Below are 25,756 nucleotides of genomic sequence, written 5' to 3' on the forward strand. Positions count from 1 at the left end.
TACCTGGGGCAGAAACAACCAAACATGGCTTAGGATTTTAAATACTTTGAGTTGTATGCTCCTCTCTAAAAAGAACCAGAAGTAACCAGGTAGCATGCACAGCTCTTTCTGAGAGATATTACAACAAAACAAAATCAAGGACTGACAGAACAACAAAAAGGGGGGAGAGATGGTCTAGAAAATACCCATTCTGACCCCATTTTCAGTCACAGAGGAAGGATATACATCTATATCCACACCTATTTAACTTCAACGTTACAAGCACACTGCAAGGTGTGTCATTTATACTGAAAATGTTTTGTGGTTTTGTTGTTGGGGTTGGGGTTGGTTTATGTGTTTGGCTTCTTTTCCCTGGGCAAAAAGATTACCAATTAGTGAAAATGTTTGGGCATGTCTATGAATGTCCCTGCAAAGACATAAGTAGGGTCTCCCTCCTGTCCCACTCCCACAGAGTTACATTCTGACTTGAAGGCATACTTGAGGGCAGCTGCTGAGGTAGAAGCTGTCTGTGGTTTTGATTTTGTGCTAAATGTGGTTTTAAAGTTCAAAAAAAAAGATTTTTCTCGCTGACTACTTTTTTTAACCCTTTTACTGTGTCACTGAAATGGGAAGTGTCTGGAGCTCAGCAAGGATGCCATTTATTCTTGGGAGGATGGGGAAAGGTTAAAAGTAGAAACAGCTGATTAAGCAGGATGGCTCTGTAGAGAAAGCAGAAGGAAGAGAAATGTGAACATCTGTTAAAGCCATACCAGTGGCTATTTTGGCTAAGTTCAGCTTGCAGTTCCTTTTGAATTCCTCCTTCTTCAGTAGATGTCACTGCTATCAGTGACAAACACAATGTTGGCCTCAGGAGCATCATTAATGTGGGTAACAGAGAACGTAATAAAGAGGAAAATCAGGAAGTTCTCTTTTTTTTTTTTTTTTTTAAGTTACCCCGGTCTTCACTGTCTTCGGTGCAAGTAAAAATGACATTTTGAAGATCTGATGATCCCTTTTACAGGGAAAATAAAACCAGAACAGTGCTGGTAGCTGTGGTGTTGGGTTTACACCACTTACAGTTTCATTCTGTACCTATCACGGTCCTACTGGATTTTGTTCAGGTCCCCATTGTCACAGAGTGGAGTCAAGGGATTCTGTCTAAGCTTCCACCATCTTTTCCCTCCAGCTACCATTCAAGATAGATTAATCTCAATCCAACAGAGTTATCTTCTCTTCCCCACAGTAAAACTGTCAGACTTATAGCAGCAGCACAATGGGTCTCTTTTTACTATTAATTTCTTTTCCTCGTGTGCCTAATACCTCACAGCTTTGGGAGGGAAAGAACTTCCTGAGAACTCTGTTTGGTTTGTATCTCATCAGAGCAGATGATTAAGAAAAGAAGCCTGACTTTCTCAGCAGCACTGGCTTGCTGCCTCAGTCCATGGGCTGGATTTTGCTGTCCATCCATCCCCAAGAAAGGTCCAAATCGACCTTCGGAAATTTCTTCTCTAGACCAACTGTAATAAATGTTGAGTGAATGAATTCATGTAATGATGCAAGAAATGCTTTCCTGAAGTCCAAATAGGCATCTGAATGACCTTCATCCTGCATTTTGTGCTTTGGTCCACAAGTAGGGATGTTTAGAAAAAGGAATTTTTTTTCTCTATATACATTTTTTTGAAGCGTGCAACTTGAGAGAAAGGAGTTGAAAGCATAGAGTGAATTATAGGCTTGACTTAACATTTTATCTTCTGGGAAGACTCAATAATTTAACAGTGGATACTGGAACAGTTGATAGGAAATGTTTACAAAATCACTAGGTATTAGAAGATTTGGACCATTAAAGGAACTGAGCTAAGGGATGACTTTTGATATTGTGAAACAGAAATAAACTTGGACTGTGAATCAAAGCAGATCATTTCTGCCTTTGTTTATATGATATTGTATCTTTTAGATAAATTGTATCTTTTTAAATAAATTAAAAAGCCCAGATAAGCAAGACTAAGCAAGGGCAGTATATGAATATGCATTTTAAATTTTCCATCCAACATTAGTTTTAGCACAAGAATTTTTGGAGCTATTGTGGAGAAAATTATTTTGAACTCATGTATACATGTATGGGAAAACATACCCAAATTGTGGTTGCTGTTTTCTACTTGATTGATCTCTTGGCCCGTCCTGTGCACATCATTTGTGGATTTTAACTCTGCACAGATGTGCTTTGTCATACTTTGGAGAGAAAAGATTATTGACTTACTAAACAGTCAAGTTATTAGTTCCAGTTTCCTTAGAAGGGCCAGTTTTTTCCCTCTCCTAGGAAAACAGCCACACCTGTAAATGAATGAAACTTGTTAGAGGTTTGAATTAATCATCCTTTACCCCCAGTTGTCATGGAGAGTTGAAATCCTATTGCCCTTTTGCTAGCTTAGATATCTAATTTAGATATTTGTAGATATTTGACTTTAGGCAACCTTTAGTTATTACACATAGATATTTAGACTTTTCTTTAGTGAACAGATCATGGTCCTTACAATTATCCACTTACCACATGTGGATTTTCCAGAGTAGTATTTGCTCAAACTAATATATTTCAGAGATGCTAATTGGTCTTCCTATAAGTGTTTTAAGAGCCTCCAGAACATTGTATTTGGATTGCAGTGTCTCATGGAATTACCTGTGCAATTTGCAGCAATCAGTGCTACAGGATTGTATGCCACTGGTAAAAAGAGAAGGAAGATTATTGATACAGTTTTAGTCTCGGTGAAACAGGCACAAAAAGTAACTGATTTCACAACACATTTCTTGTATCTGCATCAGGTTGTCCAGTGAGCAGCAGTGATCTCATATTTTGTAGTTAGCTTATCCTACAAAATGCTGTTGATTGTATTATTGTTTTATTAAGAGGACTCAGTTTCAGTGTAAAAGCAGAAAAGTAGATACAGAATAGTTGCTTTTTGTGACTAAGATGGGGGGGGGGTTAAAAAGAATGAGCTTTTCTACAATTACCTCTACGTGCCAATGTACTGTCAGTTGTTTGTCATCCTCTAGTCCCTCATAGGATGGGACTGCTGGATAAGAAAAACTTCCAAAGACAACAGCAAGTGTGACCTGAGCTCAGGATGCAGGTTTCTGTGTACTCAGCATCGAACAGTCCTCCTTATTCTGTGGCAGTGGAATCTTTGAGCTGGCTGGATGAGGGACTTCTGGAGTGGGTGAGATTTGGGTCTTAATTCACACTGTAAGATTTGTACTGAGTTAATCTGTATGAGGGAGCTACACTCACAAATGTGTTATCATCTTTATTTCAGCTGAAAATAGCTTCATTGATGGTAGTACAGTGAGATACTTAGATTTTTAAAGTGTGGTTTAGTTTTAATAGCTTAAACTAAATATGGAGAGGCCTTTTTCCACGATGCAAGCAGAAGAAAAGCTCTTATCTCCATTCCAGGCCCAGCTCTGTGATCTTCTCAGGGTACTTCAGGACACAGTGAAATATTGCACGACAAATCTGTTAGAAATTTCCCTTCCTTTTGAGGCAGTTGTCACAGCAGGTTTACCCTGGATAGATGGTCTAATAAATAGATGGTCTAATTAATAAATAATTTTGTATATTTTATGCATTAGGTGCATTTTCCACTTCCAGAATCAATTCCAAGAATAGTCTGCACTGTAAGGCGATCAGAGCTGGTTTGGGTAGCTGTATTTTCTTCAAATGACAGATAAAGGAACTACTTTACAGCTACTGCAGGTACAGAAACTATTTTACAGCTCACAGTTAATTCTTGCAGCGTCATTGTCATCCTTGCAAAGTTGTAACTTCAGGATCAAGTGGCTACTTACTAGATCAGTTATTCCAGAGATGGCAAAATTAAATATCAGCTGGTATGAAGAAAATACAAAACAACTCTGTGTGTGTGTGTGTGTGTGTGCTTGTGAAGATCTGAGTCTACTTTAAGGAAACTGGTGGCGGAGGTGTCAAGGAGTCCACTTGTATCTCAGGGCTGATTGCTCTTAGAGTTGGTACCTGGCTGAGGCAAAACCTTGGCAGATGTTGGTTGAGGCAATGGAGGCAGCAGGGCAGGAGAAAACTTTCTGCTGGAGTTCACTGCTGGTGAGCTGGGTGCCTTGTTTCGACACCACGTTGTACATCACCATGGATGTCACATGACAATATTCACATGTGTGAATAAAAATCAAGAGGACCTCCATTGACTCGTTCTAATTCAGAAATAAAATAAGTCTTTTATCCCTTTTGGCTTTCATTTTAATTGCTAAATTTCTTCCTAATTTTTTTTTTTCATTGCAGTTTGAGTTCATTCAACTACGACATAAAATTCACTGCACTGGCCACAGAAATGATAAAAAACTGGATCATGTTTTTGTTCTTCCTGTCGGTTACTATGGTGAGTCTTATGAATTTTTTAAATCCCTTGCAGTTTTAACTAGCATATAGAGAATACCATAGAAATTATTAATAAGGAAATGCAGAAATAACTAATCTTGTGTTCAGATGTGGCTTCTGCACCACAGGATCTTCACCTATTTCTGTTCTCCTTTAAATTCCTGTAGTAAAGGAACAGAAATAATGTTTAACCTCTGCTGAACCCAGCATATCTTTGCTGGCTGAGAACAGTAATAGTTGATAAATGACATATAAGCAATAATCTACAGACCCCAGGAAGAGTGGAGATTCAGACATCTGAGATTCAGAGGACATCCTCAGGACTTTTAAGTTCATCCCTTGTATGACAGTGGTACAGTATTTCAATCTTCAGCTTTGTTTTCCAATGAAATTTAGTGGCTTCCCATAAAACATGTAATTACTATTAAAAATGCACTTAAAAAGGTACAGATTATGATCAAGAATCCTAAGATTTTTTTAATTTTAGTACCTATAAAAGTACATGTCATGTCTTTCGAATATCTTTTTGTATTCTGAGGGTTGACTTTATGGTTCACCAGACTAGAGAAACCAAATAGCTCTGGACAAGCCAAGTGCTTCAGTGCATAAAGTATATGGAAAGTCTTTTTTTTCATAAGGGATCATTTTGGATCTGACTGAAATGCCTTTTAGACTAAACTTTGATATATTTCACTGGATTTTACAAAAATATGCTTATATGCCTCTGGCTGTCTCAGGGCTGCCATTATTATTTAGAAATCTTGCCAACTGGTTACTCCCCCGTGCTCATTCAGGAGACATTTGTCAAGATTCAGTGGTAAGAATTGCTAAATTAACCAACAAAACACAAAAATCACGCTGTCAGTAATAAGATTGGAAGATCGTTTTTCTTGGGTAACATAATATTTTAAAATACAATATTTAAAAAGATTGACGTTGAAGAAGTTTATGCTGGAGCTTATAAGTGATTTACTAAAAGAAGTCTCTTTCCTCTTAGTTTTTGGCCACTGCTGTACCATCTGAGGGGCATCAGAACATCACAGAGGACTCCTCACAACTGAGTGTCACACGAAATAAAATCATGACAGCACAGTATGAATGCTACCAGAAAATTATGCAAGATCCTATTCACAGGAAAGAAGGTAGAAATTACTTTTTATGAGATTTTACCAAGGCAAATGGTCAACAGGTATAATTACACTAATTCACAATCCCTAAGTTATATTAAATTCCTGTCATGCTGGCAAGTATTTTTCAGGTTGTATTTGAAAAATAAATAAATTGTATTTGTATAAAAAATTGTATAAAAAAATTTGTATAATTTTTTAGAAACCTCACTTTGGGATGCACGAGGATAAAGCAATATGTTACGTTACCTGCCCGTAACACCACTTCTTATATAACACACAGCTGTTATTTCTGATGAGAAAAAGTTAATCTAAATAGATATTTATGCTAAAAAAAAAAAAAAGAAAAAATTGACTAATTACTCTTGCAATTTTATTTCATTCCATGGTCTTGTGATAGCTCTGTCTGCCTGTTCATATGTGCCTTTAAAATTGGAAGTGTCTTGATCCACACAGTTTCCCTGCTCTAAGGGCTGTGTTAGTGTTGTTGTGGCTTTTTCTGATAACTCACTCAGAGCTGACCTCAGTGATTCTACCCCTCACTGTATTCACTGGTCCTCACTTGATAACTCCTGGAAACACTGAATGGCAAGAAAAGGGTAATTATGTTCTTCTACAAAGAGATTTTCCTCTTCTGAAATGGTTCTTTGGAGGAACTGAATGCCTGGAGGTCCGAAATGAATACAAGCGTATGAGTGACAGTGTAAGTTTATGTCCAACTTGGGGCCTCTTCAGAAGGGTCTGGAACAAAATGGAAAATCCCCAGATGAGGAGGAATTACAAGATGCTTGAAAACTGCAGCCTTTGAAACGAGGACATTATTAAGCCTTTAAAAGAAAACCAAAGCAAGGCACGGAAAACATCTTCAGATTTGTAGAGATGGTCAGTCACTCTTCTGTGTGCCTTTTGGGAAAGGATTTGTTTATTAAACCCCGGCCCGTTCTCAAGGGAAGTTTATTTTAGATGTTGAAATTTGTGTGAGTGCAGTGAGGCACTGGCACGGGCTCTTGAGGGACACTGTGGATTCCCAGTTCCTGGAGCACTTACAGGAGTGTCTGCCCGGGGATTGCTGCAGGCTCAGCCCAGCCTGAGGCAAGGAGCTGTGCCTGCCTCCCAGCCAGGCTTTCTCAAGGCTTCTGGGACACCTCTACGTTTTTAATGGACTAGAAAACATATTTATAGGCTTGGTACACATCCAGATATAAAGCCATTCAGTAAAATGGTCTTTGAAAGCGTAAGACTCTTTGCTAAGGGACATCATTAACTATGAATTGATTTAGGGTTTTTTGCCCGCTGTGTTCTAGATCAGAAGTTTATAAATTACGGATGTAGAATGAGATTGAATTTTAAAACATTTTTGAAGAAATGTATGTATAAGGAACTACCTCTATTAAGTGGAGTTTTAATCAACTACTGCTAAGTCTTATTTTTCTGTTTCATTTTTTTGTTTTTTTTTCTCGCTGCTGCAAACTTGCATTTCCAGTCTCTACTTTCGGAAGACCATTATGAAAGAGGGGTTGTTATTTTATTACCAGGTCTCTACTTGTTTGCAGGTCCCTACTGTAACAGGACATGGGATGGCTGGTTGTGCTGGAGTGATGTTGCTGCTGGAACTGTGTCAGTGCAGCGCTGTCCTGACTACTTTCAGGATTTCAACCCATCAGGTAAGTGTGCATTGACTTCTACATCAACTTATTTCTCAATGAAATGAGGGTTTGGGTGCTTGATGTCTCTTGTTTGCCCCACTCAAGTCATTAATGCTCCAGAATTTCAGAAACTCAAGACCCATATTTGCATTTTCCTTTTATCGCATAGAAAACTAACAACTACTTATTTTCTTTTCTGACCTATGTCCTTGAGGAATTCTGTAGATTAGGGAGTAGGAACTGAAGTAAGATCATACTTTTTTCCTCTTAGAGGTGAGCTTTTCCCTCAGAAAATCTTTTCTCTCTGACAGACAAGCAGAAATAGGACTTACTCTTTTACTTCAATTTTGCAGTTGAAGTTGACAAAGAGTTTCTCCCACTTTGAATCATTTCCTGTTTCTGTGGGTTAAACTTTGTGAGCGTGTGAAAAATGTCATAGATTTATAGTCATGTCCCTTTCTGCTCATTTTGTATTTCCCAGGGTCCTCTCATGCCTCTTTCTATTTGATGATAGAAATTATTGTGGTTCCAGAAAGTTTCCAGTTTGGTTCTTGAGCAGTTTTCCTATTGCTGTTTTCCTGTCTGTCCAATCCTAATTTACAGGATGTCAAACTTCAGTTTAGATCTTGGATGTTAAACAAGCCATTTAAAAAGTCTTGTCACTTCATCTGGTAGTTCTCTAACAGTTAGTTCAATATATTTTGATACTTACTGGATTGGAGGAGGAAAATCTATTTGTTTTCTTAAGCAAAATCACATCATCATTTGCTCTTGCCAAGCGAAAGCAACAGCCTCTAGTTTCTCAGAATTCATGGTAACAAGCAGAGTCTCTCTAGTCATATTAATAAAGCTGTCATTTGTTTGCCAATCTTTATTAAATACTTGGCATCAGGAAATAGAACTTCAGTGCTGACTGTTGCGTTTTTCTTTCATTTTTCTTCTTTTGTTTTTTGTTCCCTCGACTTCAATTGCAGAAAAAGTTACGAAGATCTGCGATCCAAATGGGAATTGGTTTAGACACCCCGAAAGCAACAGGACGTGGACAAACTATACCCAGTGTAACAGCTACACACATGAAAAAGTGAAGGTAGGAAAGGAATAAAATGCATGTTACCAGTGTCAAGAAAAAGTGTCACAAGTGTCAAAACTCAAGCAGCAGCAGAGTTGACGCAGCTCCAGATTACAAAAAGAAGAAAGGATGTTGAACAAAAAGGCTGAATTGTGCAAAACAGACTCAAAACAACCCAATCTACCTGCTCTGTCTTATACATCTGATTTCAGCTGCTTAAATAACATGATAATATTTTTTGTTCATGGGTATTTTAAATGTGTAGTACTTGTCTGGGCCATCCACAGTCATCTACTGGTAAGTGAAGTGTGTGCCTTGTAAGAGCAGACCTTTGTGTTTTGCTCTGGAATTCCCAGGTAGGGTCCAAGTTGAGCAGAGCTGCGGGAGGTTTGTCTATCTCCGTGCTGAGAACGTGGGTTTATGCAGTGAACTGAGGGACAGATTTTCAGCAGGTGCACAGCCAGAGTTTTTACTGGGGATTAATTAATACATCTTCAAGGCATCTTTCAGCAGAGTTCAGATGTTGGGGGTTTAGATTTTTTTTTTCCCCAGTGTGAAAAGCAGACCTAATCTATCTGTTTTTATAGGCAAGCTGTAATTGAGTAGATTCACCACAGGATCTTTGAAGACCAAAGGGAACTAAATTATGAGAACTGTTAGATAGGGTCTCTCTTACCCTGTGCTCCTTTTCCTTCATGGCCTGACTCCCAAATGCCTTTTTTTTTTGGTTTCTGAGATATTAAGCTACCCACATGAATAGAAGAGTTTATTTATACTCTTTTATATTTTATATTTATATTTATATTTTATATGCATTTATAAAAAGTTTATACTTTGAATTTATTTACATGAAATTTTGCAAGCATCCAAAATTATCAGGCAGCAAAAAAAGGTCAGGCAGCAAAATGCTTTTAGTTGTTTTCTGTATATCAAAGATAGACTACACACACACACACGCACACACATATGGGAATATGTATAGATGCTATTTTTATATACTTCAGCTTATCTTCAAGATAATGTAGAAAAAGAAAAAAACTATCTCCAAATGAGCTCTTTTTTAACTACTTTGTGATATGTGAGGATACAATGGATGAAATTGCGTATTTTACCTCCCCCTAACTGTATTTCCACTAATATTCTTTATGTTTATCAAACAGTCAGTCATGGGAAGAAGCAGTAAATTGAAACTGTAAATGCCCAAGAACTAGGAATTTAAAATACATATCAGGGTAGACTGTAAATTAATTTGGACCTCATGGAAAATGGCTCAATAGCAGCAGATTGTATCAAGAAATCTGACATGTAATAGAGATTCTAACTTCCTGTATCATTGTTGTTGAATACTTTAGGGTATTTACCTAGAAACCATATTGAGCAAAATGTGGTAACAGATGATAATAAGACAGTTTTTTATTGCTTTTCCTCAAATCATGAGGCCTTGAGTTCACTAAAGGCAGTTTAATTCTATTAGCAGAATTGCTATATTCACTGATTCTTGCTAACATTTGGCTGGGAACCGAGGATTTTATTCAGACAGGAGCAGATCTCTGAAGGTCCTTCTTTATGAATAATGAGCTGTTTTCCCTCAGGCTGTTTTGCCTGCATATTCCAACTCTGTCCCACATCAGAAGCTATTGTTAAAGTGGAATAATAGCTCTGAACAAAACCTCACTGCTTGCTACAATTCAATATGTTGTTATATTAAGCAGCACTATCTCTTCACTCTGCTCAGAAGGCGGGTGAGATGTTGCACAATAAATCTGACTGCTGGGCATTGTTCAACTCTTATTGTTACTGCCCTCAGCAGCAGTCCCTGCTCTACCACAGCTCTAAATTGTGCAGAACTCCCCTAAATCCTTAACCTGCACGTTTGGCTAAATTGGTCACTGAATGAAGTGGTGATGTGGGGTAGGAACCTGTCCTAAAAGGGCTGTTGTCATTTATGCAGCCCAAATTCTAGCATCTCAGGGTAACCCTTGTTTTTTCTCTCTTCCGAATTTTTATGGAAGTTTCAATTATACCTCTTGCATTGTTTTTTCTTTTTTCTTTTTAAAAAAAAAAAAAAGAAGTTATCTCATTTTTAGAAGTAATGACAATTTGAAAGTCTGTAGCATGTATACATGGTTGTCACGTATACAGGTTGTCATCTTACAATCTACTTAAAACTTCACCTGGAATCTTTCTATATTATTTCAAAAGTCCATATATATAACAAGCTGTTAGTCTGTCTTAAGTTGAAATAATAAGTTCAAGGGATGCAAGGAGTTTGCAGTATGTGAGCATTTCTATGCATGCTATAATTCTCCCTACAGAATCCAGATAGTTATGCTTTATTGTGAGAATATAAAGCTTAACCTATAAATCTTCATTTCCTGGTGTGCCAAATGATAATCTTACATTTAATGCAACAAGAGAGATTTTGTGAGACAGATTCCATAACTGAAAGCAGAGGTTTATTATTTTTATTATAATTTATTAATTATTATTTAATTTATTTATTAACTAAAAGAATTAATGATAACATTAACTTATTGCAAATATTAATTTACCAGTTCCTTTTTAATCTTTTTTTATCTGGCCAGATTTTCAGGATTCTATAATTTGGCTGTAGGCTTATTTAACGAGTCTGTTCAGCCTTCACTGGTTTTGAGTTGTTAATTTTTTCCAAGCTGAATGAGGACTGAATTTCCAATATCATATTCACGGCTTTCTTTAAAGAAAGTATCTTTGAATGATAAGGAAAAAACCTCCTGTCAGGGGAAAAAAAATGTAAATTCCTTTGGGGGGCACGTTTTACTTAGGAGCTGTCTTACTAAAAGAATCAAACCTCAGACAGGAAGGCACCCAGTGCAGTAGCTTAAATAGTCAGATTTATATAAACACTCATAAAATCCCATAGCAGGATATATTAGAAACCTGGTGTTTTAACTGGTAAAGGTACATTCCAGTGATGATTCCCATTAACCATTTGTGTTTCCTACAGAGAGGGGGTTTAGTAAGATGTTGTTTTGCAGGATTCTGGACGTATCATTATCTGAAACGTTTTTCTTTTTTTTATGCTGTTACAGTCATTTTATGTGCTGAAATGATGTATAAATATGTGCTTCATCCAGAATAGCTCTGCATGAATCACAAGTGCTTGGCTTTGTTCTTGTGTTGCAGACGGCTCTGAACTTGTATTACTTGGCCATCATTGGACACGGTCTCTCCATTGCATCACTTCTGATTTCTCTTGGCATATTCTTTTACTTTAAGTAAGTATATTTAAGATCCTTTATCAAATATCAGTGGTTACCACAACCCTGCTTTCAATACTTCGAAGCACCAGCCATCCAGATGAAATTAGGTTGAGCAAGGAGGTGAAGAAAGCCACTGCATTGATTTGGCATTGAACGTTATGCTGTAATAAATGTGTGGGTTTATTTGCTTGGAGACCTAAAATTAAAAACCTGCAAACCAAAAGCTGTAGAATATATTGAAAATAGGACATGGGAAAATGTTTGTTTGTTTTTGGGGGGTGTGATGTTTGGGTTCTTTTAGTGATAAAATTACAGTGTGGATTTTAGGAATTGGGCTCAATGGTCCTTGTGGGTCCCTTCCAACTCAGGATTTTCTATGATTCTGTGTCATGCCAAGCATCTGCCAAACTAAAGAGCAAGTGGAAAACAAAATACTGATGACACGTGATACAGTAACATTCCAAAGTGGGTACTCACAAATATGGCAAACTGTAAAGAAAGTAAGGCTAAGAGCTACAGTAGAAGTGGGAATAATAAATATAATCCCTTCTTTTATTCACTGCATTAAGTGTATGACAGGCATGTCATCCACCAACAGTTATTATGTATTACAGTATTATTTCCTTGAAAGAAACTTTGAGCAGTGTGTCACCACTGTCACAACAGCTCACAATATAACGTCTTTTAAAATTAGTGTTATTACATCATATTTTGTGAACTTACTTTTCTTCCCCTGGGAAAAGACTCCTTGTCTTTGTTTTTTCTTTAAGAGCCTTTCAAGAGGCTTAGCAGAAAGGTGAAAACCAGGAGTGATGCCACATGAGCAGAGCTGGGAGGGACAAGCTGTTCCCTCTGCCAGCTGCTGCAGGGCACAGTGTGGGCTCCCCTTGTTAGCTGGCTCCAGTTTAATCATTCCTCCTTTTTTTCTCACTGGATAATGCACATCTGCTCTTCAGCATTGACTGTTTCTTACCTCTGTGCCCTGCTGTCTCACTCCATCTTTAATTTCCTCCTAACATTTCAATATGAATAGCACATACACTGGCCACTGATTCTGCTTTTCTCGTGCTGTGGACTCTGATTAGGTGGGGGCAGATGATATCTGATAAAAACAATTATCAGTTTTAGTCCCACCTGGTGGAAAATAATGTTTCCAGTTTACCTGTGCATTATTTCTCCAGGTTTCCACAATGTTCCCACAAATCCCCCAACAAACGAGAACGTTTCTGCTTCACAGAATCACAGAATATTCTGGGTTGAAGGGACCCACAAGGATCTTAAGTGAATGGCCCATATGGTGGATCAAACCCACAACTTTGGTGTAATTAGTAACCAACTGAGCTAATCTCAGGGTCTTTGTAGCCTCCCTTTATGAAATCCAGTATTCAAGATGACTTTTCAGCTTTTTCTGCTCTCCTTTCATGAGGAAAACCCGAATATTTGGCTTTTAATAAATTCATTTGCTTATGACCTCTTAGAACAACGTTTGCCATTTCCAAGTTCACTTTCCTTCCAAAACATCAACACGTGAAGTGGCTCTGAGTCCTTATAAGAAGTTTGATTTTGCATAAAAAAGGTCTGTGCTGTTACAATGAATGTCACGCAAAGTTTAGCAGACTGAATATCTAACGTGACAGGGAAAATGCTTTGACAGATTTCTTAGGGGAGAACAAAAAAATTTGGAATAGGATTTAATTTTATAATCTCAGAGACAGTCAAGCATGATTATTCTGGACTATAATATGAAAACCAAGGTAATTTCATCTTGACTTGTGGCACTCACTGCAAAAACAGGTGATCTGACATAATATGTCAGGTTTGTCTAACCATCCAGGGATTTTTTTTTTCCTCCCTCTGGCAGAAGGATCATCTTTCCTCAGAGAACCTCATGGAATTAATCCAGACCCACAAACCACATCTTCTTCGCTGTGGTCATGTTGGGATATAAAAGGAAATCACAAAATTTAAAGGAAACTAAAGAAAAGTCCTCTGCAAGCTGTTCTCTTGGGATGTACAGTTCCTCTGAAGTATTTTTAGTACCAGGAGGGTATTTAAGGACCTAGATTAATACCAGGATGTATTATGTATCAGCTAAAGCTTGTGTAATTATTCATAGCTTTAACAGGTGGACTTTTTTTTTTTTATTTGCTATTGTGGAGGGTGTCTTTGAATTTGTCGTTTCCAAAAAATTTATTCTGTTAGTTGACTAACACTTTCCAGACAACCTTTGCTGGACTGATGATCATTAGAATTGCTTGAGGCTTGACTAAAAATTTGGCACTTTTCTCCATGAGAAAAAAGACTCTTTTTTCCAAATAACAACTATTTGTGTTTTGAATTATCTTCTTTAGGATTAAAATTTTTCTGTATTTTCTGTTTGCATTTGAAATTTTGGGGTTTCTTTTTCTTCAGAAAATTGTCTCATTGGAAATCCTTGTCCAGTCTGTGACTTGTCTTGTCCAAGTGCATTGGAGTTCTTGGTTTAATGGCATCCAATGGGCCACTAACTTGGAATTCTGATCCTCTTCTCTGAGAATTCACCAGTGAGACATAAAAATAACTTCTTGCAGTGTCTCTGCTCTCTCTTTCTGTTACATACTTTAGATCATACATGTGTTTGTTAAAAACCTTCTGTTAAAATAGTTGTGTGGTTTTCATAAAGAAAGAGAAACAAGGCAAGAGAAGACTTTAAAAAAGCAGTGACTTAGGAGAAAAGGGAGCTACAATTTGAAAGATGCCACCACACCAACCCAAACAAAAAAGCCCCAAGTGTCCTGTCAAATCCCATGACAGAGGATTAAAGAAAGAGTGGGCAAACCACTGACTGATAGATTGTTAGGGAGCCAGGAGGTTCCTAAGCCACTTTAGTTTCACCTGAATGGATAATTCCCCTTCAGTGCACATGTGGATCTCACTGGTTGAATTTTGCGGTACTGGAATACCTTAAAAACTTAGATCTCAAACCCATTTAGGGGTTTTTGAAAAAAATGTTGCCTTTTTTCTTTTGGAGAAATATTATTGGAGAAATTAATTTTTTCCCAATGTCCAAGTCGTGCAGGACTCAAAATAGGAAGAGAAATAGGTAATTTAACAGGAGGTCTGTTTTTATTTTACTACACATGGTTTAATCCTGGGGTTGGTCATTCAAACATCCTTAGATCATAAATACAAGAATTAAGTGATTAAAGGGTATTACATCGTTAAGAAAAACAGTCAGAAAAAGTACTATAGGAAGGATAACAGAAGAGGGAGGGTGGGGAGGCTTAGGAAAAATCCTTTTATTACCAAAAGCCGTCTCGGTTTTTAAATGTCATCAGTCTTGCTTTCTTATTTCATGTCCGGTGATCCTTTCAATCCTTTTATGCCTGGGTGGAGGTGGGTGTGGATGGGTGTGTTTGAATATTCAACAGGAACAGCTGCTGGATGACCCGAGAGATGGCCCCATTAGCTGTACGTGCTCTTCCTTGCCTGTGCCTTGAGTCGTGTAACAATAAGCAGACAGAATTCCAGAGTTCTCCAGGACTTGTTTACACGAGGCCCTTCACTGGAATCTACCATTGTCTCTCTTTTCGTATATAAACCGTACAGGAGAAAAAAAATATAAATATACATTTTCAAACAACATAAAAAAAAAACTTATTACGACAGTCTAAGTTTATGCATTTGGGGGCATTAAAACAAAAGACTAAAATAAAATCTTAAAGCCTAATGGGATGTATTTTATCCCTTAAATGTATTTTATGTCACATTCTCAATGGTTTTCCATAGACTCCTCCAGCCTTTGTCCTATTTCATATCTGCGTTTTTCTGTTAAAACATAAAGGTCTTCTCCCTCCTACCCTCCCAAATTACAAATGAATCACCTACGTCCCTGCTTTATCTTTTCTTCCAGACATGCTCTTTGAAAAGGCTAGAAAACTTGATTTCCCCCCCACTTGTGTGACAGTTCAGATTGTCCCCTGCTGACCTTGTCAATGTATTTCTGATTAAAGAGATCGTTTTTACCCATCGTCTGCTCTCATAACAAAATGGATGCTACTTGCTTCTTTTGGGGATTTTCAGGATTAACAGTTAAAGCTTTTTGTCTTCTTTTGGGGTTGCCTGTAAAGCTGAATTTCACTGGAAAACCTTGAATGAGAAGCAGTCATGCCTCTTGGAATAGCACTAAGTTAGACCTGCTTCCTCTGTAGTGGCAGACAAAAAGAAATTTGCTGCAAGCCTGCTTAATTTCTAGTATTCTTTAATGCTATTGAACCTCTGTTTAAAAAAAAAAAAAAAAGCCTTTCCAAAGATATTTTCTCTTTAATTTTACTGCAAGTTTCAAAGCAAACCTTGAAAATTAACACGATCAAATGCAGTTATATAGGAATTTTATAATTGTATCCTGTGTAATGTGTATAACTTAGTTATACACAGAAGTCAGGATGAGATTTGTGTTATTTTACTTATTTGGCTATTTCTCTAGCTATAGGATTAGGGAAGAAAAAATAACAAGAATATGAGTAAAAGGGAATTATCCTCAAAAAATTTAACAGGTTTGGGTAAATGGAAACATAGGGTAAGACAGCTTCTTCACTCTCAGGTGTGATAGGTAATTGGGAAATTCTTCAGGTACTAACAAAAAAAAAAGGTGTAAATCTTCTGAAAATTGTTATATTATCAGTATTCAGATTTTTTTTTAGCTGGCCACTATAAAGCAGGTCCTCCCCTGTAAACATAATGGAACTAAATGTACTTGCTTTCTTCTTGTTGGTGTTTAGGGAAAGGTGGTACCTTTCACATCGCTGTATTACATTTGGTCTGAGCCTGAAGAAAGGGTAGATGCAAGATCTGTCAGTGAAATAAAGAGCTCTAGCATTTCAAAATGTCCAAGTTGTCCCCAAGTACACACAATTGTCCTCCCGCGTGCTCATCTGTTCTTGTTTCCCTTTTCTAGGAGCTTGAGTTGCCAAAGGATTACCCTGCACAAAAATCTGTTTTTCTCCTTTGTTTGCAACTCTGTTGTAACAATAATTTCGCTGACGGCGGTTGCCAACAACCAGGAGTTGGTTGCGACGAATCCAGTAAGTGAAAGTGTATTTGGCACCTCGTTTATCTGCACGGGAATAATTCCAGCAGCCCAGAAGAGATGAGACCTGAGCAGTTGCTGAAATGCTGCCTGTGATGAGGTGCAAACGTTCTGTGTCTGTGTGATGTGGGACAACAGATGTCTCAGAGATTTGGGCTCTTCACATTCGAGGTTGTGAAACAGTAACAATGCTCTGAGAAACTCAGGAAACTGAGCTCCTCTTCCCAGCTCCACAGAACTGCTTTTGCACTGAAACAACTGCAGGAGAGGAGCCTGTTCTGTATGATGTCAGTGAGGCTGACAGCTGAATTCACCAAGGAAGGGCAGTAAAAAAGTGCTTTGCAAGGTATTTTGGATCTGTCAGCCGCCTTCCGATGGCTTTACCTCCTTTCGCCAAAAAAAAATTCAGTTGTTTTCATTTCAGCTGAAGATGGCCAAGTTAAAAATGGCCAAAAGTATATACCAAAAGTAAAAAGCAAAATAAAAAAAAAAAAAAAACAAACGACCAAAACCTTCCCTTTGGGTCTGATTTCTCTGACTTTCATTTCCTGATAATACTGGGGTGAGTGTGAATCAGTAGCCTCTCCCAAAAGTCTAGGAGCTATAGCAACAGGAAAGCCTGAAGATGAAATACAGAAACAAACAAATCCCTAGCTCTGGTTTTGTTTTTATTTAGAGCTGGAAGATAAATTTAAATTCTGTGAAAGTTAGGGCAAAACTCCAGAAGCTGAATCAAGTGAAAGGATGATTTTTCTCTTTGTCCTGTAGAGCTGTCATCAATGTACTGGAAAACATACTTGAGATAGCAGTTAATAATCATCATCAAGTGAGTTAGGTAGCAGAAAATGGTATAACAATATTGATTTGGGGGGTTTTTTAATCCAAGTGCCAAAAATAGAACAATCAGACAGCAATTTCAGGAGGAAAAAAAGAATGTGCTGTGACCAAATCTACAAGTTGACTGTTGCTGCTTTTTCACAACCTCACATTTTAGACTTCACAATAAATTGTATTATAACATTTAAATTGTAGAATGTATTTTGAAGGGTGCTAAATACAAATAAATGCCAAGTTCCTTCAGAACCTGCAATGTGAGTTCTCAAAGGGACCAAAGTGCAGTTATGAGTGGGTTAAAATTGCAAGTCTTGTAAGCATCCTAAAACCATAAATTGTTCTCTGCAGTGGTTATATGTTGTGATTGGTAAGACTGAGAGGGGATTACCCACATCAAATACATTTTCTTGTGTGGTTATCATCAGACAATTTAAGGATTTGGAATGGTCAAGTGTGGCAAGGTTTGCAATAGGGAAAAATATCTTTACAGCTTTCTGCTGTGCTTGAGGATGTCAAGGTCCTCTTGTGTCAATAGCTGAAAAACAGACTCAGTTATAAAGTTTTCTGTCATCATAAAGTATGGAATTGTAATTCCACAAAAATTATATTTTAAAAAGTAAACAAATATGTAATTTTAGTGAGAAACAGAATAAACATTAGCATTTGACTTGAGTGGTATTCTTTCCACTTGGCAAATAAAGCTCTGAGATTTTTTGCAAATTAAAAATTTATATTATACTCTGCTTTTTTTTTTTTCTTTTCCCCCCTGCAGATTAGTTGCAAAGTGTCACAGTTCATCTACCTGTACCTGATGGGTTGCAACTACTTTTGGATGCTGTGTGAAGGCATTTACCTGCACACTCTTATCGTAGTGGCTGTTTTTGCTGAGAAACAGCACTTGATGTGGTATTACCTTCTTGGCTGGGGTATGTGATTTCTCATTCTCTATTTTCAGACCACTGCAGTCTCTTCCTCCTTTGAACATCTGTACCTTTGCTCCTCTGAGCTGAAAGCTTTGAATGACGGTGCCACACCCCTGCTCTTTGTCTGGAGTGTTTTAACAAGCTCAGAGATATTAAGTAGGAAGTTGTATGTACTTCTGTCTTTGCTTAAAAGAGAGATTATGCATTTCTGGAGTCAGGAAGTGACTCCTCCTTTGTATAGAGAAAATAGTCTCCTATTATAAAAAAGACATTAAGAAGTAATTATTCATTGTTCCTCATCTCGAAGATGTTTATTCAGGAATGAATGTTTGTTTTCAGAGAAGTCTCACCATGTCTAGGGTGGAGGGTCAGAACTGAGCTGGGGATGGCCAAAGATTTATTTTTCCAGCAGTTCCATTTGACCTGTATTGTTCACTGAGCAAACACAGGACAGCTGTAGCCGAAGATCTCAAGTGGCATCGGTATCAAAACCAACAGGCCAGACCTGGTCACTTCAGACAATGCACAACAGCTCATTCACAAAGTGAGGCTCTCTCCTCATCCTCGGTGCATTGGCACACTCAGCTACAACATGACTCAGTCCCTGGGTCACTGCTGTCCTGCTGCAGCCATGGCTGAGGTGTGGCTGAGGGCTCACAGGTGCTCAGCAGTTTCTGAAGATGAGGTACCACCACAGTGTCAATTTTATTTATTAGATAACTAATTTTAAATTTTTTAATTCAGCCTGATTCCCTGAGCCTAATCTCAAATTTCTTTTTGGAATACCCAGCAAGATATTCGTGACTTGTCCTCACACCAGTGAGGTATGAACAACATTGCAAACCATACTGTTAAAGCTGTGATCATATATATAATTACCATTTTAATATTACCTACCCATTTGGCATTATTGCAGACTGCAGCCTGAAAAGAATCTGTGCTAATGAAAGTCAATTGTTGCATTCTAAAAAGTTATAATTTGATTTGCTTTTTCTTTCTGTGTGTTGGTATGGATTTTCTGGCAAGTCAATGGGAATAAGGTTTCGTACACTCCTCAGAAAGAAATCTAAGAAAAGAAAAACTAAATTGCTCCCTGTTAGTTTATTTGCTCTGCAGGTATATAGTTTGGATTAGGTAAAAATACAGAAGATTCCTGCAAGATACCCAAGTTTACTTAGTTATAAGCCAGGTTTTCTCATGAAGAAAATATTGTTTTTTTCTTCACAGGTTTCCCATTGATCCCTGCCTGCATACATGCTGTTGCTAGAACATTATATTATAATGACAAGTAAGTAGCATTTCAACTTGCTTTGCAAAATATTTGTAGTTTCTTTAAAGAGGGGGAAAAAAAAGGAAAGGAATACAAAGATAATAATGCCAACTCTTTTTTTTTTCTTTTCCTGTTTGTTTTCTCTAGTTGTTGGATCAGCTCTGATACTCATCTGCTGTACATCATCCACGGCCCTATTTGTGCTGCTCTGCTGGTAAGCATTTTTCGGATGATATTTTGGTTTTTTTCCTATTTGTTTTCTGGCTTCTCTTGATGGGCTTGTGAAGTTGGGAAGAGCCTGAAGCCAACATTTAGAGGGCACTGTCTTTCGTGGGTCTCCCATTTAACCCAATAGGTGCCTTAGACACAGAAGATCCAAGAAATCTTGGCCCTGTCAAGGAGCTGTACCTCTGGTCTTTAAAGAAACTGAGGTTTTGCAACGTTGATTATCATTCCACTTAAATGCTGCTGACAAGGAAGGACTCAATATTACCTGGAGTACTGGAGGGCACTTTCAAATCCTTCCTTTAACTGAGAATGCTTTCTTGTGCCCAAACTGATCGCCAGGCTGAGCCTACTCTTTGTGTCACTGTGCTGTGGCCAAACAGCTCCCGGACTGGAGCTCCCTGAGGTTCAGGAAGAGGAGGGCTCTTGAATGCCAGGCCTGGCTGTGCATGGGAATACGGGATGGAAAGAAATTAGAACAGGTCCCTGGGAGAGAACCAGTGCAGATAGTTCTGCAGGTGCCTGTGACTGCCCCTGTTCTGACACTAATCTGGCAATGTGTGCTCTGGCCACTGGGGTATTGCAGCTCCTCTGCTTCTGTGGCCCTCGTGAACCCTTGGAGTGCAGAGCTCTGTCTCACACTCCAAGTTAATGCCAGCTCTGTTAAATGTTTGCCACTGAGGACGTTACTGCATAAAAATCAATGTTGTGCTTCAGTTATACTAGGACTGGATTTAACCTGTGAAATTCAGTCAGTAGATTGTTGCTTAGAAATAGGTGCCTACTTACACAACTATCCATGTAATTAATGTCTATGGATGCATAATGCAAGGAATGCTGCAGCATGGAGACATTCTATGTGTGACTGGAATTAGCCACGGACTGTGTATGACAGTCATTTATTTTATTGTAACAGAAACTTCAAGCTGATCTGGCAAAACTACTGGATACATGTCTGCTGATTTTATCACAGCTTTTCAGTTCATTCAAGGAGATTTCATGAAGAATTAAAGCCTTAAGTAACTTTTGGAAACAATTTCCGTTTCTGATCTACATGAGCTTCCTCTTACATTGAATTGTTAATGAATATTTGTAGAGAACATTCTGTGCAGAGAGAGTTCTCTCAGAAGGCCATTGTGTAAATCCCGTGGTTCTTCTGACTCCCTTTTTCATTCACAGTAAAATTAACTAATGAACCTACATTTTGAAGGCTGTGATGATACCATGGCACACCTGAGACCCTCTGCATGGGAAGCCAGAGGCAATCCCCACGACATTACTGAGATCTCTGTCCCTTGGGGTGTGAATTATTGCTGATAATCTCTTGTCCTGCCAGTCAGATCTGCCATGTATCTTCATGTAAGGACACTAACTAATCTGCTGTGTTCTGATCTGTAAACTTAAACCCAGTTCTGAATCCTTTCCATTTTTTTTATTCCAACAAAAGATGAAACCTTGTTTTCACAGAAAGTTATAGGGGTTTTTTTTTGTGGCTTGTCACTTGTATTGTTCAGGTGTCTCTTCATAGATATACCACTTTTAAGTAAAACTCTTTAAAGCTGAACTATAATTTGTATTAGTCAGAATAATTAGTCAGAATTGCTTTAAATAACAATGTAAAAAAATATGTAAAAGCTATAAGACTGTACTAATTTTCCATGAAGTGACTTCATTTTAAGATGAAAGATCATTTTATCCTTCCAAGCAGTGGCCTCCACAAAATCACACTACAAGTGGTCAGAATCCTACAGCCTTGAAATGCATTGGATCTGTCCCAAAGGATCAAGTCTTCTTTCCCTTCAAGGCAACACTAGGAATGTTCTTTGATTTTACTGGGGGCATAATAATTGTCTCTGTGGAGTTGGTTTGGGCAGTGTCTTTGTCCCTTCTCTTTGCAATTTACAATTATGTACACCTTTGATATTCTTATATCTTTAATGAGCTGACTAAAGGTGTTTCTCTTGTATTTTTCTTGCCTCAGTGCAGTCAGTAAATTTATTTGAAAATCATTTAGGAATAACAGAGACTGAACACAACTGCACATCTTGCCCATGATGTGAAAGTACTTTAAAGGAGTTGCTTTCCTTTCTGGAAACAAAAAAATGTAGTATGTCAATTCAGAAAAGACAAGGCAGGGATAAAGATGTTAGATTAAATGCATGTGTTTAGGCTTTGTGAACAGAACTCTCATTTGCTTAAGCAGCTTGCTTGCCAGATACAATTTCCACACTTTACTAAGCATGACCTGCTTTAGTAGACATTTAAGCAACAACATTAAACTGTAAATTAGATAACGAGGCAGAAGACACTGTTTCTATTTTCAGGAGTAAGATCTCAAAGAACATGGAGGGGACTGTCAAGTGGGTGCCAGGGAGAATTGGCAGAAGCCAATGGGAATTTAACTCCTGCACATCACTGAAAATCCTACAATTACATAAAGTTAACAACAACGCTGCTTTTATGGTCCCTGCTATTACATAACTGTGGTCAGATCCCTGCCAAAGAAACAGGAAATGGGAGCAGACATAGGTTGCACTTTGATTGGAATTCTCTTCAGTTGACCATTAAATTACAACTCTTTGCCCAAGCAACCACAATTAAAGAAACGGTGTGGGAATGAAACAGTAGAGGGTGATGTTAGTTTTCATGCTAGACAAATATTGACCAAAATTGAGGGGGGTGGGGGGGGTATGAAAAGGAATGGGTTTGCATTTTAGTGAAAGCAGGAGTGATTTCAGTGTAGAGACTTCAGATGTGCCGATGCACAACCAATTTCATTTGCACTGATGCCACTGAAAGAGTCTTTTATTTATTTATGCCATTATTTGTATAAATAATGCTACAGGGATGTTTATTTCTCCCAATAATAATGTTATGTATTGGTGCCTTAGTCGGACAGGCTTTTAGAGATGCAAGTTCTTTGAGCAAGTTCTGAGTGAACATGTGCTAGAAGGAAGTTCAGGAAGTCCAAGCTTTGTTTTTAATGTCCTTATATTTAATGACTCTAAGCTGGACTCAGTGCAAGGCTTAGGAGTTTAGAAGTTTAATGCTCAGCACTCATATACCTGGCCTTGGGAATGTCCCCAGACCAGCTGTAAGATGTCTTCATGAGCACACACAGGTGTTGTGCCCAAGCAAGTCAGGATCTGAAGCTGCAGAACTACATTGAAGCCAAGCAGTGGCCACCAACCACTATCTGAGTGCCTTGAGCTGAGAATGGTCTGTTTATATCATGCTAAGGAGGAATTTAAACAGAATTTAAACCTCTATGCTAATAAGGATTGCCATGCTGCTTAATGCAAACTCAACATGGAGAGAAGTAGAAATATCCGGGAGATGGGGAGAGTTTAATTTAAGAACTGCAGCACCTAAAAGCTCAGCTAAGTTCACAGCCACTCTTAAAGGCAAAACCTAAATGCTACTAAATCTCCAGTATAGGGACCAACAATCTTGTAGCCTTCTCTACCTTTGTTTCCATTTTTGTTCACTTGCCCAGTTCAGTTTTCGGGACATGGCAGAGCTGTCGCTGTGCTGCTCTGTGCTCACACTGCAGCCAGCACTACAGGGCTCCTTTGGGCTTTTCCAAACCATCACAGTCAATCTGATGATCATATGCTTGCCAGTAGTTCCACTGGCCTACTTTTGCTTAAGTGTAAAAATCTACTCGCTGCCTTGCTAAAATCAGGACCTGTTTTCATCACTTCAATTAGGAATTCAGTTCATCCCAATCTCACTCTATTTTGTGACAGAAGAGCTAAACATCAAAAATACTGCATACTTCTACTGACACTCAGAGTGTCAGTGAGTGACAGCTCTCAGCTCTGTTCTCTGCTTTGCCTCATCCAGCTTTCTGTTTGCCCTCTTAGCTATTTGCAAACTCTGCATGTTTAATTTTGTGCTTTTTGGGTTTGGTGGGTAAGTGAAGCAAACAGAAAAATTCCACGTTGTAAAAGAAACAGCTTGTTGAGTGGTGTTTCATGCCTGGCTGCTGCAACTTTCATCTTCAGTTAGCATTCAAAGACAGTGTTAGAGGAATTGGCTGTGCTACCAAAACTCGAGAGGGCTGAAAACTCAGTGTTTGATACATGTTGATGTTGAACAAGCAGATTTGAGAAGGATTAAATTTAGAAATGGAGGAAGGACTTATTGTCTGTGTGTACTATAGGAAGTTGGATGGGGATGAGGGGCTACATAAAATCTAAATAAATCCCTTGAGAAAGAATCAGAAGACCTTGGTTGTGTAAACAAAGCTTAAAGGTAGCTGGAGTCTTCCACGAGAAATTCATGCAGTAGTTTCCTATGTAAAACAATTTCCTGTTAAAATGATTTAAATAGCATGCAAGTAGAATATAAATAACATCCCATATCTGTCAAGGGCCATGCTGCTATAACAGTAAACAGCTGTTTATTCTGAAAACCTGATCTGACATAAAGAATTCTGCTGGGGCTGTGAAGGCATCATTACACACGTGGTCTGAAAAGACTTCCCTGCTTGCATTTGTCCTACATCAAGACAGAGGCCTCCTCCCAGACCAGGAATTCCGAGGCTTTTTAGAAGGCAGTTGTCTGGCTGTCTGCTACCTTCTTCCTCCCTCCCTCCCCTTTGTCTCTATTGTTAACAAGGACAGAGAGTTATCAGGAAGCTGAGATAGGAGTGGGTTCTGTGTCTCTCCCTTCCGCAGTGGGTCCCTGAAGCAGCACTGTCCTGCTTCAGTGCCCTTGGGCTGAGCTCTCCAGGTCTCTTCCAGCTGCAGCTTCTCTCAGGGGCTGCCAGCACTGCACAGGAGGTGAAAGTTGAGTGTCAGCATCCCTTGTTGCTGCTGTTGCTCTGGCTAGTCACATCCTTTGGCTCTGTGTGTGCCTGTGTACATACATATATAGGTACGTGTGTGTATTAGTTTTGTGGCTGCTTACAGTGAATACTCACATGTTGAAAGATCTACTCTGAACAACTGTGATTTCAGTTTGGGATTATTATTTTGGTCACCACTTCCAATAAGAAAAGCCTTAGTAGCTATGGAAATAATCAAGAATCTGTAGTGCACGAGAATATTTAGGGCACCATCTCAGTGCTTGCCACATTTGCAAGTTCTGCTGAATGAATAAAAAATCCAACCACTGACCACTGTGAGAATGTTAAATCCCCTGTTTGTCTAGAGGAGTATGCACACTTCCTTGTAGCAGCATTTGGTCTTATTTTGTTTTTTTCATTCTGATATTTTTTCTTTTCTGTAAATTTGTCAAGTCCACGTTTGAAAAATAGAAAGTAGCTTTTTGAAGAACCGTGTTTAAATGCAAGGAGGGAAGAGCGTCGTCCTCTTTCTTGACCAACCTGAAAAGAAACAATTAAAAATCATTAAAAAAAAACCCTAATCCTTCACTGCTACTGGGAGACCAGAGAGAAAGGTGTGTGGATTGTTAGGATTGATAGACAGTAGGTATCTGGATGCACACTTGTTTAGTAAATTAGAGAAACGGATGTGGATACCAGTAGAGCCACACCTCAGTTACTTAAAAGGTGACTGAGGTTTAAAGAGGTTCAACTGCTGTTTCTTGTACAATCACAATCATACAGTATGAGTTTTTTGTCTGGTTTTTAGTCTCCCAGATCAGTGTATGTGGGCTTATTTTTCAGACTGCCCTCAGTGCCATTTCCTTTTCCGACAGGTAAACCTTTTCTTCCTGCTAAACATCGTTCGTGTCCTCATCACCAAGCTCAAAGACACCCACAGGGCCGAATCCAACCTGTACATGAAAGCAGTGAGAGCCACCCTGATTCTTGTTCCGCTCCTTGGCATCGAATTTGTGCTGTTTCCATGGCGACCAGAGGGCCGGATCGCCGAGGAGGTGTATGACTATGTGATGCACATCCTCATGCACTACCAGGTAGGGAGTGTTACACGGCCCTCACCCCCCTGAGCCAGAGAGCACTTGACATGCGAAGCAAATAAAGGAGAAACGTTCATGTTAT

General features: G+C 38.5%; 1 protein-coding gene across 3 annotated transcripts in view; it reads left to right on the forward strand.

Annotated features, from left to right (window-relative positions):
* The window catches only part of CALCRL (calcitonin receptor like receptor), a 66,826-nt gene that overhangs the window by 30,196 nt on the left and 10,874 nt on the right, over positions 1-25,756 (forward strand). For 2 of the 3 annotated variants that reach the window (XM_027740093.2, XM_027740094.2), the window contains exons 2-11: positions 4,286-4,382; positions 5,379-5,523; positions 7,062-7,172; positions 8,129-8,241; positions 11,389-11,480; positions 16,402-16,528; positions 18,140-18,293; positions 19,518-19,578; positions 19,708-19,774; positions 25,453-25,671. In XM_027740093.2, coding sequence (XP_027595894.1) covers positions 4,286-4,382; positions 5,379-5,523; positions 7,062-7,172; positions 8,129-8,241; positions 11,389-11,480; positions 16,402-16,528; positions 18,140-18,293; positions 19,518-19,578; positions 19,708-19,774; positions 25,453-25,671 — 1,186 coding nt within the window. Of the gene's footprint in view, positions 1-3,642; positions 3,728-4,285; positions 4,383-5,378; positions 5,524-7,061; positions 7,173-8,128; positions 8,242-11,388; positions 11,481-16,401; positions 16,529-18,139; positions 18,294-19,517; positions 19,579-19,707; positions 19,775-25,452; positions 25,672-25,756 lie in introns of those variants that run through there. The other variant, XM_027740095.2, reaches the window with a different exon arrangement.

Source organism: Pipra filicauda, unplaced genomic scaffold, assembly GCF_003945595.2.
Source record: "Pipra filicauda isolate LSUMZ 115617 unplaced genomic scaffold, ASM394559v2 scaffold21_size4447388_pilon, whole genome shotgun sequence".
In the NCBI taxonomy this organism is placed as follows: Eukaryota; Metazoa; Chordata; class Aves; order Passeriformes; family Pipridae; genus Pipra; species Pipra filicauda.